Below are 20,160 nucleotides of genomic sequence, written 5' to 3'. Positions count from 1 at the left end.
AAAAATATACACGTGGTATTAAGCTTTATTATTGGCTCTGCTTCTGTAATTTGTATATCATTTACATTGCAGTTTGCAAATATTTGAGACACAGAATAAGTATTTTTCAGGAAGACTTTTTTCAGTTTTTCATCTACACCTAAAGAATTAGCAATTCAAAATATTTGGCACATGTAACCAAACAATTAGGTTCCAAATATCCTATGTGTTGGATGTTCCAAGGTAGATGCTGCATTTTGAATGAACATGTGGCAGGGACGGTGATTCCTTGGTTTGCCTTTCAGTTTTGTCAATGGTAGACTAGTTGGGTACTGCTGACCAATCAGTCTTCATGTATGACAGAAATGGACTAAATTGCTGACTGTTTAGTGTTTTATCATGTACCAGGTTTTGAAAGTTATTGTAAAGTATCAGTGGCTCTGATGCTTTAGGGAGAACTGCAGATTGTAGTTGCTGTAAATAAATTCTGTGTGTTGAATGCTGTCAGTTGCGTAATTAATGTAAGCTGCTTGGTTAGAACTTTAGGTAGATAAACATACAGTATCAAACACAGAATTATGTACATGAGTCAGTAACAACGTTAATAAAAACAGAAATTGCTGGAAAAGCTTTGCAAGTCTGGCAGCACCTGTGAAGAGAAATCAGCATTCATGTTTTGTCTCTGGTGATCCTTCCGCAGAAACTTCACTGAATGTTTCCAGCAATTTCTGTTTTTGTTTCTGATTTACAGTTTCCACAGCTCTTTCACTTTTTATAAAGTAATAAGCTTCTTCTACCTGAGAATTGGCACATAAAGGAACTGTAGTGTGTAGCAGTTCTGAAGTTCACTTCTGTGAGCGACCATAATATTAAATTGACTTTTTAAGTTATTGATTATTTAGGTTTGTAGCAAGGGAGAGTAGTCTCATTGGGCTCCTGTGAGATAGCACACTTTCTCTAGCTTCAGAATCATCTTTCTTGATCCTTAGATTTTAGCCAACCAACAATCTATCCATGCAATCATTATCCTTGTCAGGTGCTCCTTATCTGTTACCTTATGTAATACCTTTAAAATTAGATGTACCATATGCTGTGCATTGTCTTTGTCAACCCGTTTTTTTCAAACCCTCATGGAATTCTATAAATGTTGACAACATGATCTCTGTTGCAGAGATGCATGCTTACTGGCTTTGAATAACTTGTGTTTGTCCAAGTGCTCAGCAGTGTCTTCATGTAGTATTGAACAACAGCTGACCTAGAAATTGTGGCTTTTTTTTTGTTTCATAAGAGTGATGTCACAGTTTCTACCCTTTTGTCCTCTTGTACACCTCTAAAAGGATTTTGGAAAATTATGATTCACTATCTGTTATTTCTTCCTTCGTTTCCCTTTAAGGGCTCTCGGGTAGAATTCATTTTCCAGTCGTTTGAGTAATTATTTTCTCTATAAATAATAAGCTGCATTCACATCACAGTTTTTTTTCGCTGCACAATCCCATTTAACCAATGCAGATTTCCTTTGTGCAGCTTTCCTGTATTCTTTATATTTCTGCTGGGTTTTCTCTCTTATGATTCAATCTGAAACTATCAAACGCTGCTTTATTTCAAATCTGATCTCATCTCCCTCACCAACTTTGAAAACTCAGTATAAAATTTACTCCCTTTCTACCTTAACTTGATTTATTCTATTTTATTTCCTTTTAAATATTTCCCAACTGTTGATGTACAGTTCTTTAGTCGGTTTGTTTCTCATATTAAACTATGCGCTTGTGCCTTTTCCCTTTAGGGAGATGATAGAACATTGCCTTAATTGTTATGGCAAAAGATACACAAATGAAGGTAAGTGATATGTACAACTCAATTGATTGATTGATTGAATTTTATTGATTAAAGTGAAAGTTTATAGTTGGGTATATGTTCGCCATGTTGTTGCGTTGTGATGTCTGTGGCAGAGTTGTGGAGCAGTGATGTGATGCATTGACTGTGGGATCATTGATCTTGATTTATAGCATGTTGCTATTATATTTTCAGTGTTCGAGCTTGGGCAGGTAAGCACCTCAATTTCAAGTACATCTGGTGCTTTTGCTGGTATGCTCTTCTTTGCTCCTCATTGAATTATATTTTGTCATTTGGCATGTTCATGAAGTATCGAAGAATATGGTAGGGTAATGAAAGTACAGATTGCTGCTGACTTACAATTCTGCCACTGCTGACAGCCGCCAGGACATCATGGATGCGCAATGTTGAGGTGCTGAACCTGTTCGTAATCAATCCCATTTACTATGGTTTTAATGTCACAAAATGATGGAAGGCGGCATCAGTGTGAGGTTGGGACTTGGTCTCCAAAACGATACTCCTAATACTGTCATGGACACACACGCCAGCAGAAAGACTGATGGTCATTAAGGCAAGCCAGTTCTCTTAACATTAATGATTCAAGTCCAGGGACAGATAGATACTTCAGAGCTTTGTCGATAGTGGTGCTTCTTGGTGATGGCAATTGAAGGCAGTTCAGTGTCTTCATTCCCCTTAGGGGCTTCCACTGAATTTTGTTTGTAGTGGAATAGCATTGATTCACCAGCTAAAGGGTGACGAAAGTGGGTATTCAGCTTGAGGTTTTCTTGACCAACCTCTTTGACATTGGACTATAAGAATTGATGGAATCAATGTTATAAACTTTCAAGACCATTCCTTCCTGACTGTGGATCATTATGCCACTACCTCTGTTGGGGGCAGAAATTTTCCAGCAAGTGAGGAGCATACAATCCAACATGGAAATGCTGAAAATGCCCCATAAGTTAGCTCAATCTCTTCTTTGCCAGAGTCATCAAAAATAAAACCATAGTTATAATGATGAAGCAACAATTTATTATCTTTGTTGCCTCTTGACTTGACAATCCCAACTCATCCAGCTGGTCTCCCATATTCTTCCCTGTGTTAGGTGGCAGGGGTTCCAGTGGTTAGCATTGTTGCCTCACATCACCACTGACCCGGGTTCTTGGGCTGGAATCTGTGTGAAGTTTGAATCTTCTCCCCGTATCTGCATGAGTTTTCTCCGAGTACTCCAGTTTCCTCCCACAGTCAAAAGATGTGCAGGTTAGGTTGATTAGCCATGCTAAACTGTCCAGGGATGCGCAGGCTAGATGCGTTAGCCATGGCAAATGAGGGGTTATGGGGTAGGGTGTGGTCTGGGTGTGATGCTCATTGGAGGGTCGATGCAGACGCGATAGGATAAATGGCATTCTATGATTCTAAACCTGTGTCATCTGCAACTCTGCTGTCACTGCAAGTCCTGTTCACCCATCAACGCCGTGCTAACTGATTTACCGTAGCTTCCAGTCAAGCAGTGCACTAATGTTAAAATTTTCATCTTTCTCTCCACAGCTTCACTGTTCCCTATCCCTGTAATCTCTTCCCACCCCACAAACCTCCAGGATATGTGCACTCCTGTAGTTGGGGCTCCTTCAACATCCCAGATTTTAATTAGCCTTCCACCGATCATGGCCATGTTTTCATGAGAGCAGCCTCTAAAATACACTTCCTAATCCTTTCCAACCCTCTACCTCTCTTTGCCCCTTTAAGATACTTCTGAAAACCTTGCTTTGGCCAAGCGTTTGCTCATCTGGCTGAAATATCTCTTCATATAGCTTAGTCGAAGAGTGTGGCGCTGGAAAAGCACAGCTGGACAGGCAGCATCCGAGGAGCGAGAGAGTTGACGTTTCGGGCATAAGTTCTTCGTCAGGATGTGACCTGATCGGCTGTGCCTTTCCAGCACCACACTCTTTGACTCTGATCTCCAGCATCTGCAGTCCTCACTTTCTCCTTATGTAGCTTTGTGTCATATTTTCCTATACAATGCTTCACTATAGGACTTTGGGATCATTTTATTACTTTAAAAGAATTATACAAATAAAATTTGTTGCTATGTTGCAGTGAACAGATTGGGTGTGTCATCCCATGGTCACAGGTGATGCCTGCAAGATTGCTGTTTACCTGTTTCTGTTCCTTGTAAGGCTAACCTTGCACTTTGTTCTGTATTGATACAGCTATGATTATTTACCTTCTTTCCTTTGTTCACAGGGACTTGGACGGAAGGGCTTAAATTGTTTACTTGTATGCTTGAATCCAACTAGAATTCTTAAATCATTCAACCCTCATGCTTTTAACTCAGTAGACATGTCCTGTGACCTATTCTGAAGTTTTTCTGGATGTTTCCAGACATCTTCAGGTGCCCTTCTGCTGCTGAAACTTCTTTTTGGTTGTAAGAAAAGGGTAAAAGTTTTCTCTTGAGATAGTGAATACCGTTTTATAACTCAGAACGGATTGACATTTTCTACAACTTGCTGTAACATGTTAAAGGCAAGTCCAATTCCGTCCCCTCATATGCAGTTGTACAAAGTGGAGCTGCTTACTGCCCAGCAGATTGGCATCAGCCAGTAGGGAACTTTCACTGTATGTAATGTGGACAACATCACAGTCTACATTTACCAAGTGAAAGATGTTGTTGTGCATTTTGTGTCCTAAGTGGTGTTTAACATTGTGGCATCATCAGTGAACATGCCCACTTATAACCTAATGATGGAAGGAAGGTCATTGATGCAATGGATCAAAATGTTTGGAATGAGGACAGTATCCTGAGGAATGCCAATAAAATTGTCCTAGATTGGGCTGATTGATCCCCAACAGCCATCTTCCTGCCTGCCAGATAGGACTTAAAAGAGCTGAGACTCCTCTCCCAATTCCTATTGAATCCAGGCTGATTTTTGCCAAACTGCAGCATGTTTTCAAGGGCAGTCACTCTCTCCTCACCTGTGGAGTTCAGCCCTTTTTTTTGCTAAAGTGATGAAGGGGAACATTTCACGGAGACTAAATTGGTTTTGAGGGAGGAGATGGGCAGAAGCAACCAAAGGAACTGTTCCCATTTTCAAGGAAGAACGTCATTTAAAATCTTTTGAGTTAGATTGAAATCAGTTAGATGTTGTGCGGAAAATTGTACATTTCCACAGAAGGACAAACTAGGGCCAAATGGCAACTGCTTTGTCTCTTGGGTTCTTTGATAGTCTGGGTTCCAAACTCGACACTTGATCATTCCAGTGTGTAAAATTGAAAAAAAATCCCATTTTAAATGTATGTTGGATTTGACTTGATTTATTTACTGTTCTGCCATCTAAACCATAACATTTTGTGGATAATGATGACTGTGAACCTGCCTGTCTGTTCTATATGTGGTTGTGGTCTCTGGATATGTTTGTTTATAAGTTACCTAAGTGCTGCACTCCATTTTCAGCAGAAGAAGTGTTTTATGCAATAAATGAGGATGAAGTTTGTAAGTCCATCGCACTGATGCTGTTAAGAAATGCTGTAAAATTCAATCTGTCTGAGTTTGAGGAGGTGTGGCAGCAAAGTGTACCTGAGGGCATGTCAACAAGGCTGGACCAACTCAAGGTACACATTTCTCGAATAGTTGGCATTCTGTTTATGTCCTAGTGGATGCTTTGTGCTGCCCAGTATGAATACAGAATAAAATAATATTTTATTTTGCTTATTATACTTTAAGATACTTTGCTCCCTTACAGCTTTTTCCTCCCTTCCCACCTCCACCCACCTTATTATTCACCTATACCTGAGTAGACAATGAGAACAATGCCTTCTCCCATATTATTGCTAGTATCATTTGGTGTTTGTACTAGAAGATTCAGGAATTGAATTCCTTGCCACTTCCTCTTCTTTCTTTGTTAGTTCTCTGAAGCTATGGCTAATTCCTGCACTGTACCTCCTCTGATAAACAGGCCCATATCAGTATCGGACAACAGTGAGATTTAAAATAAAACCTGAGGCCAACCAGAGGAGATATTAAAAAATGGCAGATGGATTTGTGTTACTGCTTAGAAAATTCACTGGCATTTAATAGTGTCCCTGATTTTTCCATTTTGAAAACTAGAAGGGAAAAGAATAATAGATTTAATTAACAAAAAACACAATCAAATCTTTAAAAGGCAAAAAACAAACAGCAACATTTTGGATAAACAGCCATGCCCCATTCCTCTGGTCTGTACTGCAGTCCTTGCCTGAGCTGCTATTCTCACTCTCAGAATCCAAACCATTGTTCTCATATATTTCACAGTAGTGCTAGCTGCTTTCTGTTTGATTCCCGTTTTCTACAAACAGCTAATGTAAACCACTGTAATACTGTACATATTGAATTTGATCCCTGTGCCTCCCTATTATCAGGAATTAGATGTTTTTTCACAAAATAAAAATACTGCAGATGCTGGAAATCTGAAATAAAACCAGTATTGGAGAAATTTGGTGGGTCTGGCAGCATCTGTGGCGAGAGAGAAAAAAACTGATGCTGTCAGACCAGCTGAGTTATTTCAGTACTTTTTCTTATTTCAATCTTTCTTCTTTGTCTATCCCATCCTCAGCTTTTTTTCCCAGACCCTGTGTCCAATCTTCTTCCTTAGCTCTGTGGTGAATTTCTGTACCATTGAAAGCACAGTTGTGAAGATTGATTCAGATATGGGATATTTCCAGGAACTAACGATAATTTACTCTGTTCTTTTTCTGTCAACCTCAGTTGCACATAGCTTAATAATTGCCTCAGTCATGTGTCACAATGTTGTGTGGCACGTCAGCCAGTAAGTATTTGGAGCTGCTCCTGAACTGCAAGTGACAAAAGGCATTAGGCCCACCCAGAATAAAATTATGGTTCATCTAAGGTGATTTGGAAAATAAGATATCAACTATGGCCATCCCATCCATTTAAGTCCAGTAAACCTTCTCAGAACTGTTTTGAATTCATTTACATTCTGCCTTAAGTAGAAAGACTATTGCTGAATGCATTACTTCAGATGTGGCCTGGTAATTTGTGTGTTAGGACTAGAAAAATTACCATGAAAGCTGCCTGAGACCCAAGAAAACTCAACTGGTTTAGATTAGATTACTTACAGTGTGGAAACAGGCCCTTCGGCCCAACAAGTCCACACCGACCCGCCGAAGCGCAACCCACCCATACCCCTACATTTACCCCTTACCTAACACTACGGGCAATTTAGCATGGCCAATTTACCTGACCCGCACATCTTTGGACTGTGGGAGGAAACCGGAGCACCCGGAGGAAACCCACGCAGACACGGGGAGAACGTGCAAACTCCACACAGTCAGTCACCTGAGGCGGGAATTGAACCCAGGTCCCTGGCGCTGTGAGGCAGCAGTGCTAACCACTGTGCCACCATGCCGCCCAGCATGTCCTTCAAGAAAGAAAAATATCTCATTGACACTTTGTTCTTTAATATATCTTAACAAGTCATTCTGGTCTCTTTCCTATCGGAAAGATGTTGTGAAACTTGAAAGGGTTCAGAAAAGATTTACAAGGATGTTGCCAGGGTTGGAGGATTTGAGCTATAGGGAGAGGCTGAACAGGCTGGGACTGTTTTCCCTGGAGCGTCGGAAGCTGAGGGGTGACCTTATAGAGGTTTACAAAATTATGAGGGGCATAGATAGGATAAATAGACAAAGTCTTTTCCTTGGGGCCGGGGAGTCCAGAAATAGAGGGCATAGGTTTAGGGTGAGAGGGGAAAGATATAAAAGAGACCTAAGGGGCAACTTTTTCACGCAGAGGGTGGTACGTGTATGGAATCAGCTGCCACAGAAAGTGTTGGAGGCTGGTACAATTGCAACATTTAAGAGGCATTTGGATGGGTATATGAATAGGAAGGATTTGGAGGGATATGGGCCAGGTGCTGGCAGGTGGGACTAGATTGGGTTGGGATATCTGGTCAGCATGGACAGATTGGACCGAAGGGTCTGTTTCCATGCTGTACATCTCTATGACTCTAAGTCACTTGGTGGCAACATCAGAGCACTGCTTGCTGAATGTGGGAGAATAAAGATTAAACCAAAGAGTAATTTAAAAGGATGACATGTTAAGGATCCCCCCATCTCTTTTTAAAAACTAGTTACAACTATTGTTTTCCTAAAACTAGAGGCCATTTGTTGAAAGTGAGAAGGGAAAGATTTAAAAGGGACTTGAGGACCAACAGAGGGTGTTTACCTATGGAAAGAGCTGCCAGAGGAAGTGGTAGAGGCAGGTACAAATACAACATTTAAAAGGCATTTGGACAGATACATGGACAGGAAAGGTTTAGAGGAATATGGACCAAATGCAGGTAAATGGGACTCGTTCAGTTTAAGAAAGCTAGTCAGTATGGAGAGTTGGGCTGAAGGGCCTGTCCGTGCTGTATGCATCTATAACTAACTCCTGTTAATCCTTGATTTCATGATATTTTGGCATTAATGAGTTTAAATGTCCTTGAATTTCTGGACCTAGAAAGATGCTTTGTTCAGTCATAGTAACTTCCCCACCCTCCTTCATTTCCCGTTGCTCCATTTAGTGAATGTTATTTATGGCACATTCGTCCGTCAATGCACTGTTAAATTATTCCTTCTATGATTCAAAGTGAAAGGTAAAATGGCCATAGTGCTGCTGTCTCCTCAGAGAGAGGTGACTGGTAGCAGTTTAACCTGAGGATCACCATGCTTCAGGTGAGGGGAGAAGTTGAGAAGGTGGGATGTTCATGGTAACCTCAGTCAATGCAGGAGTTGAACCCACACTGTTGGTGTCACTCTGCATCACAAACCAGCCCTCCAGCCAACTGAGCTAACCTATGACTTACAGCTGTAGTTTGAGGAATGGATCTTTTGATATGTGTAGTTCCCAAACAAAGTAAGAAACAATTAACCAAAGGGAGAACCTTAGCAAGCAAAACACCACCTATCCTCCAAGACATCATAGAAATGACTGTGTCCACAGCAAAAACTGCAGCTCCTCTGCAGAGAGAGTACCTGCTGCTGTTCGAAATTGAGTCCTCTGGATTGGCATATTTGTTTGTTAGCAATTACCACATATATTGGATGTAGGATCGCTTGCTGAGCTGGAAGGTTCATTTCCAGACATTTTGTCACCCTTCTAGGTAACATTTTCAGTAGGTTTCCAGGCGAAGCACTGCTGATGATTCCTGCTTTCTATTTATATGTTTGGGTTTCTTTGATTTGGTGATGTATTTCCTGTGGTGATGTCATTTCCTGTTCTTTTTCTCGGGGGAGGGAGATGGGGTCTAACTCGATGTGTTTGTTGATAGAGTTCCGATTGGAATGCCATGCTTCTAGGAACTCTTGTGTGTGTCTCTGTTTGGCTTGTCCTAGGATGGATGTGTTGTCCCAGTCGAAGTGGTGTCCTTCCTTATCTGTATGTAAGGATACTAGTGAGAGAGGCAATGCTTCACCCACAAGCCCACTGAAGATGTTACCTAGTAGAGTGACGAAACATCTGGAAATGAACCTTCCAGCTCAGTGAGCAAACCTACATCTAGAACCTCAACCTGAGCTACAAGTCTTCTCAAAACTCACTAAGACCACATATACTCAATAATGTTGGCACTTTTTGTCCGATGAAATTACTGCTGAACAGTAAATAGAAAATGGACAGTGCAGTTATATTACTATTTTTGAAGCTGTGTTTCTTGTACCACCATATATAAAATATTCAAAGCAGAATTTTGTTAAATATCAGGAATTTGGAGCATTCATAAAACAACCTTGCACTAAAGAAAAAAAATGGAAAAAAAGTCAAAAGCCTATATTATGTTTTTTCCCCTTCTTCTCCTCTATCAAAGTCTTGTTTGCATACTGAAATGCTGTGTTATGGCACGGCATTCCTTGCAGAAATTCAGATGTAATTCTTCATATGTACCCAAACTGCAGTATCGCAGGTGAGTCCATCCAGTTCCAGAAAGAAGTGAACTCACTTGTTTCACAAGTGGAAGCAGGCCATTTGGCCCATCAAGTCCATACCAACCCCCTGTAAAGCACCCCACGTAGAATCTCCCACTCTATCCTTGCATTTACCCAGGGCCAATCCGCCGAACCTGCGCAGAGATAGAATCAAACCCAGGTCCTTGGCACTGTGAGGTAGCAGTGCTAAACCACTAAGCTACCATCGTACTCTTAGTAGCAGCCAATCATGGTCATTAAGAATGGAAACCTTGGTTAATTTCATCACCCTGGCGAAGTATGGTAGCACCATTTCATTCCAGCCAGTGAACCTAACCTGAAGTTATTTGTGCTTTGTTACTGGACATTTACTGTTGATTTGATCATTAATCAGTTGTTACTTTCAGATTTCCTTTCACAATTCTGTGCTAAATACATGCTTATATATTTTTCTACTGTACAGGGTATAGCTCTTGTAGATAGAAATTCAAGACCACAAGTGATTTTTCAACTAAATGTCGAGGATCTGCCAGAGAATATTCAGGAGCGTTTCAACAGCCTGTTTAGCATCCGAGCAAAGTGGACCGAGGAAGATATTGCTCCATATATCCAGTGGGTACCTTTAGCATTGAGTTTGTTCTGTCTGTTGCTGTTCACTGTGAGTTACTGAATTCTTTGTTTTAAAAAGATAAAAAAAAGTAGACCCAACAAACTTATGAGTTACACTTCATCAATTATATGTTGCCTGGTCTGTAGAGAAGGTCTTATGAGGAAAGGCTGAGAGACTTGGGTCTGTTCTCATCGGAAAGAAGAAGGCTAAGGGGGGATTTGATAGAGACATACAAGATGATCAGAGGGTTAGATAGGGTAGACAGTGAAAGTCCTTTTCCGAGGATGACGACGTCAGCTTGTACGAGGGGGCACAGCTACAAATTGAGGGGTGATAGATTTAAGACAGATGTCAGAGGCAAGTTCTTTACTCAGAGAGTGGTAATGGCGTGGAATGCCCTACCTGCTAACGTAGTCAACTCAGCCACATTAGGGAGATTTAAACAATCCTTAGATAAGCGCATGGATGATTTTGGGATAATGTAGGGGGACGAGCTGGGAATAGTTCACTGGTCGGCGCAGCATCGAGGGCAGAAGGGCCTGTTCTGTGCTGTATTGTTCTATGTTCTATAAGTGATTTCAATGGACTGTAGGAATAAACATTTCATAGATTTCTTCCTATCGTAACAATTGTTTCATGCCTTGCCTATTTTCACTGCTTGTGCCTGGGGTTACTGCTGTTTAGATATAATAAAAGTCCAGAGGCAGTATGTTCCTTTTAGGGTGAAGGGCAGGGATGGTCAGTATAGGGAATGTTGGATGACTAAAGAAATTGAGGTTTTGGTCAAGAAAAGGAAGGAAGCATATGTGAGGTATAGACAGCAGGGATCGAATAAATCCCTAGAAAGTAGGGCAGTAGAAGTATACTTAAGAGGGAAATCAGGAGGCCAGTAGCTTTGGTAAGTAGTGTTAAGGAGAATCCAAAGGGAGTCTACAAATACATTAAGGATAAAAGAGTAACTAAGGGGAGAATAAAGATCAGTATGGCTGCTTATGTGGGGAACTGCAGGAGATGGGGGAGATAATAAATAAGTATTTTGTATCAGTGTTTACTGTAGAGAAGGATATGGAAGTTAGAGAACTTAGGGAAATAAATAGCAACATCTTAAAGTATGCATATTACAAAGGAGGAGGTGTTGGATGGCCTAAAATATATAAAGGTGGATAAATCTCCAGGACCTGATCAGGTGTACCCGAGAACTTTGTGGAAGCTACGGACATGATTGCTGGGCCCCTTGCTGAGGTATTTGTCTCCTTCATAGCTACTGGTGAGGTGCTGACAGACTGCAGGTTCTCTAACGTGGTGCTGCTAGTTAAGAAGGGTGGTAAGGAAAAGCAAGGGAATAGACTGGTGACCCTGGCATCAGTAGTGGGCAAGTTGTTGGAGGGAATCCCGAGGAACAGGATTTACAGAGGAACCTCGATTATCCGAAGGACACAGGCGGGGAGTATTTAATTTGGTTAAATGAATTGCCAGATAATCGAATGCCGGATAACCTAGTTAGCCAAGCATTACGATCTTGTTCAGATAATCTGAAATTTGGTTAATCCAATGCCAGATAATCAAGGTTCCTCCGTACATGTATTTGGAAAGGCAAGGACTGATTAGGGATAGTCAGTATGGCTTTGTGTGTGGGAAATCATGTTTCACTAATTTGATTAAGTTTTTTGAAGAAGTAACAAAGAGGGTTGATGAAGGTAGAATGGTGGATTTGATCTCTTTGGAATTCAGTAAGGCATTCAATAAGGTTCCGCATGGTAGACTGGTTAGATCACATGGAATACAGGGAGAACTAGCCATTTGGATACAGAGCTGGCTCGACAGTAGGAGACAGAGGGTGATGGTAGAGATTTGCCTTTCAGACTGGAGGCCTGTGGTGAGCAGTGTACCACATGGATCAGTACTAGGTCCATTGCTTTTTGTTATTTATATAAATGACTTGGCTGTGAACATAGGAGGTATGGTTAGTTGGTTTGCAGATGACACCAAAATTAGAGATGTAGGGACAGCGAAGAAGATTACCTCAGCGTACAACGGGACCTCATTCAGATGGTCCAATGGGTTGAGGATTGGCAGGTGGAGTTTAATTTAGATAAATGAGGTGTTGCATTTTAGACAGGCAAATCAAAGCAGGACTTCTACACTTAGTGGTAAGGTGCTGGGGAGTGTTGCTGAACAAAGAGACCTTGGAATGCAGGTTCATATTTCTTTGAAAGTGGAGTCATAGGCAAATAGGACAGTGAAGAAGGCGTTTCATATGCTTGCCTTTTATTGATCAGTGCATTGAGTATTGGAGTTGGGAGATCATGTTGAGCTAGCCAGGACATTGCCTAGGCTACTTTTGGGATACTGCTTGCAATTCTGGGCTCCCTGCTATTAGAAAGGATGTTGTGAAACTTGAAAGGGTTGAGAAAATATTTACAAGGATGTTGCCAAGGTTGGAGGGGTTGAGCTATAAGAGGCTGAATAGGCTGGGGCTATTTTCCCTGGAGCGTTGAAGGCTGAGGGGTGACCTCACAGAGGTTTATAAAATCATGAGGGGCATGGATAGGGTAAATAGCCAAGATCTATTCCCCAGAGTAGGTGAGTCCAAAACTAGAGGACATAGATTTAAGGTGAGAGGGAAAAGATTTAAAAGGGATCTAAGGGGCAAATGTTTCACGCAGTGGGTAGTGCGTGAATGGAATGAGCTGCCAGAGTAAGTGGTGGTGGCTGGTACAATTACAATATTTTAAAAGGTACCTGGATGGGTATATCAATAGAAAGGTTTTAGGGGGATATGGGACTAGATTAGATTGGGGTATCTGGGTCAGCATGGACAAGTTGGACCAAAGGGTCTAGAACATTGGACATGGAACATTACAGCGCAGCACAGGCCCTTCGGCCCTCGATGTTGCACCAACCTGTGAAATTATCTGAAGCCCACTAACCTACCCTATTCCATTCTCATGCATATACCTATCCATGACCATTTAAATACCTTTAAGGTTGGCAAGTGTCCGACTGTTGCAGGCAGTGCGTTCCACGTCCCTACTACTCTTTGAGTAAAGAAACTACCTCTGACATCTGACCTATATCTATCACTTCTCATTTTAAAGCTATGTCCCCTCATGCTAGCCATCACCATCCGAGGAAAAAGGCTCTCATTGTCCAACCTATCTAACCCTCTAATTATTTTATAGGTCTCAATTAAGTCACCTCTCAACCTTCTCTCTCATGAAAAGAGCCTCAAATCCCTCAGCCTTTCCTCATAAGACCTTCCCTCCATACCGGGCAACATCCTAGTAAATCTCCTCTGAATCCTTTCCAAAGCTTCCACATCCTTCCTATAATGCGGTGACCAGAACTGTACACAATATTCCAAGTGTGGCTGCACCAGAGTTTTGTACAGCTGCAGCATGACCTCAGATTTAAAAACTCAATCCTTCTACCAATAAAAGCTAACACACCGTATGCATTCTTAACAACCCTATCAAACTGGGTGACAACTTTCAAGGATGTATGTACCTGGACCCCAAGATCTCACTGCTCATCTACACGACCAAGAATCTTACCATTAGCCCAGGTACTCTGCATTCCTGTTTCTCCTTCCAAAGTGGATCACCTCACGCTTTTCCGCATTAAACTCCATGAGCCACCTCTGCAGCTTTTCTACGTCCCTCTGTAATCTACACCTGTCATCACCATCCACAACTGTATCAATCTTAGTGTCACCCACAAATTTACTAACCCACGGATCTGTTTCTATGTTGTACAGTTCACTGAATCTACTGTACGACTGTATTTCTCTGGGAATCTCGACCTTCCAATATTTTATCGTTCTTCACTTTTGTGCTATCCAATATTTTTTAAATTCAAATGTAACCAATATTCTGAGGATTAACGGAACAGGAACTAGGCCCATCTGTTACTCACTTCTGAACGTTTGACTCCAAGCCTGGATTCTCACTTTAACAATCCAGGCCAGCAGTAACTTCAGACCCAAAGTACCATTCTTCCATCCTACCCTTCTGCCACAACACTGATTTCACATTGAGAAGCAACACCAGCTGTACCCGCATATGAGGTGCCAACCTAGTAATGTTCAACAACTTACATATCAATGGCTATGGCTAGAGCTAAGCAATTCTACAACCAACAGGTGGGATCAAAGAGCTGTAGCACTGCTATATTCTGTCATAAATGGTCATTAATAAGAAGGTGTAAATTCAGTTCAGCCTGTAAGATCACAGTAAATTGTTGAAGTCATTAGATACAGCACTGACATATCAGCAAACTCTCACTCCCATAACCTCAATGCTGAGCATCCTGGTCCCCTTAATCTGAACATATCCATGCTGGACTGAGAATTGATCGAGGTCAAGTCTAGAATGGATAGGAAATGAATCGGGAACACTGAAACCATGTAAATTGGGAAATGAAATTACTTTAGACTTGAATAAGTGTTGAATACGCCCAATGCTAGAAAGCAGGCCTTACTGTTGCATATATCTAGTCGATATTTAACTTGGAGATCTTCTGGTGCAGTGGTGATGTCCCTATTTCTGTGCCATAAACTCTGGATTCAGGTCCGACCTCAGGATTTGATGGCCACAGAAGGAGTTTTGTAACAAGGCCGATAGGTTGATTATCAACCTGTGCAGCCTTGGGATATGCCTGTAGCAGGTAGTAGGACTGGAAGAGTTTCCTGGTCAGTCAGACTTAAATGGTAACTGCAGCGCAATAGTCTCCTCATGTGAAAACAGTACATATACAGGTTGGTGGCACACAAGCATTAACCTTATTTTAAAGGATTAGAAACAATGTTTAAAGTTTTAATTGTAGAAAATAGGCTCCCTGATTGAGAAACTAGAAAAAGCCAAACTTGAATAAGTGCAATTTTGAAAAAGGCTTAGACTTAATTACATGTAAAGGGTGGAACAATGTTGACTTAAGAAGTTAACAGCTAGAAAAACAAGATCATAAAACAGCACGTGGGCTCACTTAGGTAACGAACTAGAGACTAGTCATTTACAATCCTTGTAAGCTGATAGCAGGAATTACTTAGGCCTGGTGTTTGCAAGTAGCAGATCACTGAGAGAAGGGAGCCAAAATACTTAACAGTTAGTAGGCCTGTGCTGTAACTGGGTGGAAAAAAAAGCAAACTTCATTATTTGCTGCATGAATGCAGATTGGGCTTAATGTCAATTGGTGTTGCTTGAAGAAAGCAAAACTGGAAGACAGCCCAGATTGAGGCTACTGGAAGAAGCTGCAGTGGTCTTCATGGACTCTAGTAGCAAAATGAAACATCCAGACAACCAGAACATGAGAATGAGGTATCCCCAGTCATAGGGGTTTGGGGGAGGGGATGATTGGTGGGTCATGAAAGTCTTACCTCTGAATATTGGAACTGAAGCAAATCAAAGTAGTTTTCAGAAGCGTCTGGCAAAAATTTGGATGGTCCTGATAGAAATAAATAACTCTTAAGATTTCAGAAAGTATAAGGGAATTCTTGGGGAAAATAAGAAGTGCGAATGCAAAACATCCACAGTTATAGATGGCATTGTTAAATTAATTGTACTTATTTTGTTTAATCTTGGATACAATAAAAAGTTTGCTTTTACTTAGAGGTATAAAATCTTGTGATGCAGTTCCACTGGTAAAACAAGGCGTTTGGATTTTTCTTCAGGTATTAATGATTCCAAACAGGGTTGTAATAATATATGTTGAAATGTGAAGGAAGTAAGCTGAAGGAGATGAGCAACACTATTTGAGCTCTGTGAGACATCACTAAAAAAAACACAATGGATCTGTCAACCTCAGGAATTAGAGAATTCCACTGAAAGTTTTGGCTCTGGGATGAATTGAACAAGGTAGAATTGAACTTTTCTTAGTTCATACCTGAGCATATACTTTTGTTCCCTCTAAGGAATAAAGGGGAAGCATTGAAAGGACTAGCCAACTGATTATCAACATGATTCTTCCCCCAAGGCCAACACATTCTGGAGTGGAATTTAAACCTTCTCTCTCAGAGCTGGGGATGCTGCTATTGGAATTAAACCGTTTGATGACAGAAAGTTGCACTAAGTGTCTATTCTTGATAAGACTTTGCACTTTAATTAAATATAAACAATCTCTACACCTTATCAACACCCTTCAATTTATGTACCATGTTTAACATAGACTTCCTGAAGTGCTCCACTGAGAAGAATGAATATCAAACTTGGTTGAGGAGTTGTGAATGAAGGCTTCATCAGAGAAATGTGTTTGAAGGGAGTTCAAAGATTGACAAAGTTGGAGACGTCATGAAGTTTAAATGGGAAATTGAGATAGATAGGATCAGGGTGATTGGAAGAGTCTGCCACCACTGGCAGAGAGAGGGGAGAAGCAGAGAAGGGAGCATGGGAAGTGTTGTAAAGTTGGAGGAGATATAGTGAAATGACGTCAGTTAGGAATTTAAAAAAGGTTTGGTGAGAAGTATTTCAATTGATTTTTGTGATTTTGGTTTAAGATTTTTTTGTTAATCACTGGCCTGGTTGTGATTTCACATTTTAACATTCTGACAGCCATTTCAAGAGACAGTTGGCTAGTCACCATGGCATCTGCTTTGTATTATTCAATTTCATCCAATCTACTCCTTTTAAAAGCATTCAACAAGGCCTTTTCAGTGCATGAAAGACAGTTTTAGAAGAATAAAGTTCACTGCTTGCTGTCTTCCACTCAAATTGTTTATTTCAAACCTTATGTAGCAGTGTGCTGACTCTGTCTTCATACAAAAAATAGTTTTTGTTGAGCTGTACATTTAAGAAGGAGTTATCTCTGCTCTCTGAAATGTACATTTAAGAAGGAGTTATCTCTGCTGGCTGAGTTCACAGGGCTAAAGGAGCCAAAATCAGCTTACCTTCCCATTACTGATCACAGCAATATGATTTTTCCAAGCGTATGATTTGGAGATGAGATCAACATAGCAGTGTCAATCTGTCTGGCAGCTGTGGATAGTCTGTTAAAGTCAATTAAATGTTAATTAAGTTAATGATTAAGCCTTGGACTCTGTTGCTGTGGACGGAACTTTGGAAGCTTCTTTGACATGGTTCCTCAGTTGGCTGGTTCCTCAGTTGGCTGGTTGGAAGGCAGAGTGATGCCAACAGCATGAGTTCAATGTCCACACAGGTTTAGGTTACCACGAAGGACTTTCATCCTAAATCTCTCTTATCACGAGAGGCATGGTGACCCTGACGATAAACCACCACCAGTCATCTCTCTAATAAGTCACAACAGGCTTAAACCTGTAAGATATGCTTGACATCACAACATGCTGTTCTGATATAAAGATGCAAGTCTCTTATGCAGTCATTATATTCAATCAACTATCTGTGTGTGATGTAGCTAACATCAGTAAGCAGAGAACCCAGTTTTGACATGTAAGTCTGACTTTGTAGTATTGTAAGTAAAGTTAAGGATATTTGTTTGTCAAGAACCTAACTCTATGTGAACTATGTTGCACAGGTAACATAGAATATCACAATGGCATCAATTGTTATGTAAGCACATGGATATCTCCTGTTAGATATGCAAACTGCTGTTGAATGTATAAATTGAATCTGCTTGTTTACTTGTGAACAATTGTAATTAAATTCAGAATTAATGAATTGACCATCAAGCACACATGAGGAAGATATCATACAAATACGAACTTGTCACTTAATAATAGGAGAAATATTGTTTTGAATTCTTCGGCTTACCTGCCTTATGTTTAAGTTATGAAGTTTCAAAAGGTCTTTATACTCTGATTAATCGATTAGCTCTGGATATTAAGAAAATTACAAAATATTGCACATCTTTATTTGATACCAACTGTTATAATAAACAACTCCTTAGTCTGTTCATACAGGCAGAAATAATCTTTTCACAAAATCTTCCTGGACGGAGGCTTTTGCTTCATGATTTCAAATAGTTACCTATTCTCTATTTTGTGTTTTTGCATACCGTCAGTCATCAGGGGCATCTTTGGCTGATGGTTAATGTTTGTTGTAGGCAGCATTACATATATCCTCGAACCCAGAAAAACCTGTTCTCAAAAGACTCCCCTTTCCATATTGAGATTTGCACTAACTGAAATAGAATAAGAATTAAGTATTGCTGCACAAACTTCCCACTGACGCCATCAGATCTCCCATTAGTGAAGCTGACTCTTAAGAACCAAATTTGCCAATTGCACAGAATACCAAAAACCTGGAAAATTAACAATATCTCATTGGTAGATTTGTAAACTATTTCTTATTCCAAGTAGAAATGTTGGGATGAACTTTTCACTAAGGTTTACCCTCCATGTTTTTTAAGCTTTAAAAATGTTTGTTCCCTTCCCCAGAAGGATAAATGCAGTTCGTCTTAGTTTTACTTTTTTAAGAAAAAGCTGACTATTGAAAAACCTGTTAATATTATTTTGTATATCTAACCTTGTATTTAAACCAACTTACAAGCTCTTTGATTAATCTCCCATTTTAACAGGGGTTTATGTGGAGAGAAGCAGACCATTGGAACTTTACTGACAAAATATGCTCGTTCGTCGATGCAGAATGGTATGAAGGTGTTTAGCTCCAGAAGGCCCGTCTAATGATGACTTTTAATGCTTGAAATCCAACAGAAGAATGTTTGCCTAAAAGATGTTCAATGCAAGTGCATGTTTGCCTCTCATTCCATCTCCCATTTTTGTCGATTTGAAATTGTCGTGAAAGTATTTTTCAGAATCCACGTGGTATATCTTGGGTTTGTTCATAAAAATAAAAGATATATTTCCTGGAATTACACTGCTATTAATTCTGTCAAAGGAATAGGCTGTTACTTTAAACTTCTGTAGTAGAATAAAGTCATAGAGATATACTGCAGGGAAACAGACCCTTCAGTCCAACTCGTTCAAGCCGACCAGATATCATCATATAAATCTAGTCCCATTTGCCAGCACTTCATCCATATCCCTCTAAACACTTCCTATTTATGTACCATTCCAGATACCTTTTAAATGTTGTAATTATACCAGCTTCCACCACTTCCTCTGGCAACTCATTCCATACATGCTCATTCTTCTGCATGAAAAGGTTGCCCCTTAGGTGCCTTTTAGATCTTTCCGCTTTCACATTAAATCTATACCCTCTAGTTTTAGACTCCCTCAAACCGGGGAAAAGTTGCATATTTACCCTGTCCGTGTCCCTCATGATTTTGTAAATCTCTATAAGGTCATCCCTCAGCTTCCGATGCTCCAAGGAATACAACCCCAGCCTATTCAGCCTCACCCTATAGCTTGAACCCTCAAACCCTGGCACCATTCTTGTAAATCTTTTCTGAACCTTTTCAAGTTTCACAACATCCTTCCTATTAGCAGGGAGACCAGAAATGAATGCAGTATTCCAAAATTGGCCTAACCAATGTCTTGTACAGCTGCAATATGACCTCCCAACTTCTATACTGAATACTCTGACCAATAAAGGAAAGCATACCAACTCCTTCCCTATCTTATCTACCTGCGACTCTATTTTCAAGGAATTATGAACCTGCACTGCAAAGTCTCTTTGTTCAGCAACATTCCCCAGGATGTTACCATTAAGTGTATAAGACTTGCCCCGATTTGCCTATCCAAAATACAGTACTTTCCATTTATCTAATTTAATTCCATCTGCCAGTCCTTGGCCCATTGGCCCATCTGATCAAAATCCTGTTGTATTCTGAGGTAACCTTCTTCACTGTCCACTACACCTCCAATTTCAGTGTCATCTGCAAACTTACTAACCGTACCTCCTGTGTTCAAATACAAATTATTTATAAAAATG

General features: G+C 40.4%; 1 protein-coding gene across 3 annotated transcripts in view; it reads left to right on the top strand.

Annotated features, from left to right (window-relative positions):
• Positions 1-19,061, top strand: part of dscc1 (DNA replication and sister chromatid cohesion 1) — a 37,904-nt gene extending 18,843 nt beyond the window's left edge. For 2 of the 3 annotated variants that reach the window (XM_060824189.1, XM_060824191.1), the window contains 4 exons: positions 1,763-1,815; positions 5,264-5,421; positions 10,211-10,359; positions 18,845-19,061. In XM_060824189.1, coding sequence (XP_060680172.1) covers positions 1,763-1,815; positions 5,264-5,421; positions 10,211-10,359; positions 18,845-18,950 — 466 coding nt within the window. In that variant the 3' untranslated portion in view covers positions 18,951-19,061. The remainder of the gene's footprint in view (positions 1-1,762; positions 1,816-5,263; positions 5,422-10,210; positions 10,360-18,844) is intronic. The other variant, XM_060824190.1, reaches the window with a different exon arrangement.
• The last annotated feature ends 1,099 nt before the right edge of the window (positions 19,062-20,160 follow it).

The sequence above is a fragment of the Hemiscyllium ocellatum genome, chromosome 4 (genome assembly GCF_020745735.1).
Source record: "Hemiscyllium ocellatum isolate sHemOce1 chromosome 4, sHemOce1.pat.X.cur, whole genome shotgun sequence".
NCBI lineage: Eukaryota > Metazoa > Chordata > Chondrichthyes > Orectolobiformes > Hemiscylliidae > Hemiscyllium > Hemiscyllium ocellatum.
Note: the sequence above shows the minus strand (reverse complement) of the source record. Positions and strands in the feature narration are given on the sequence as shown.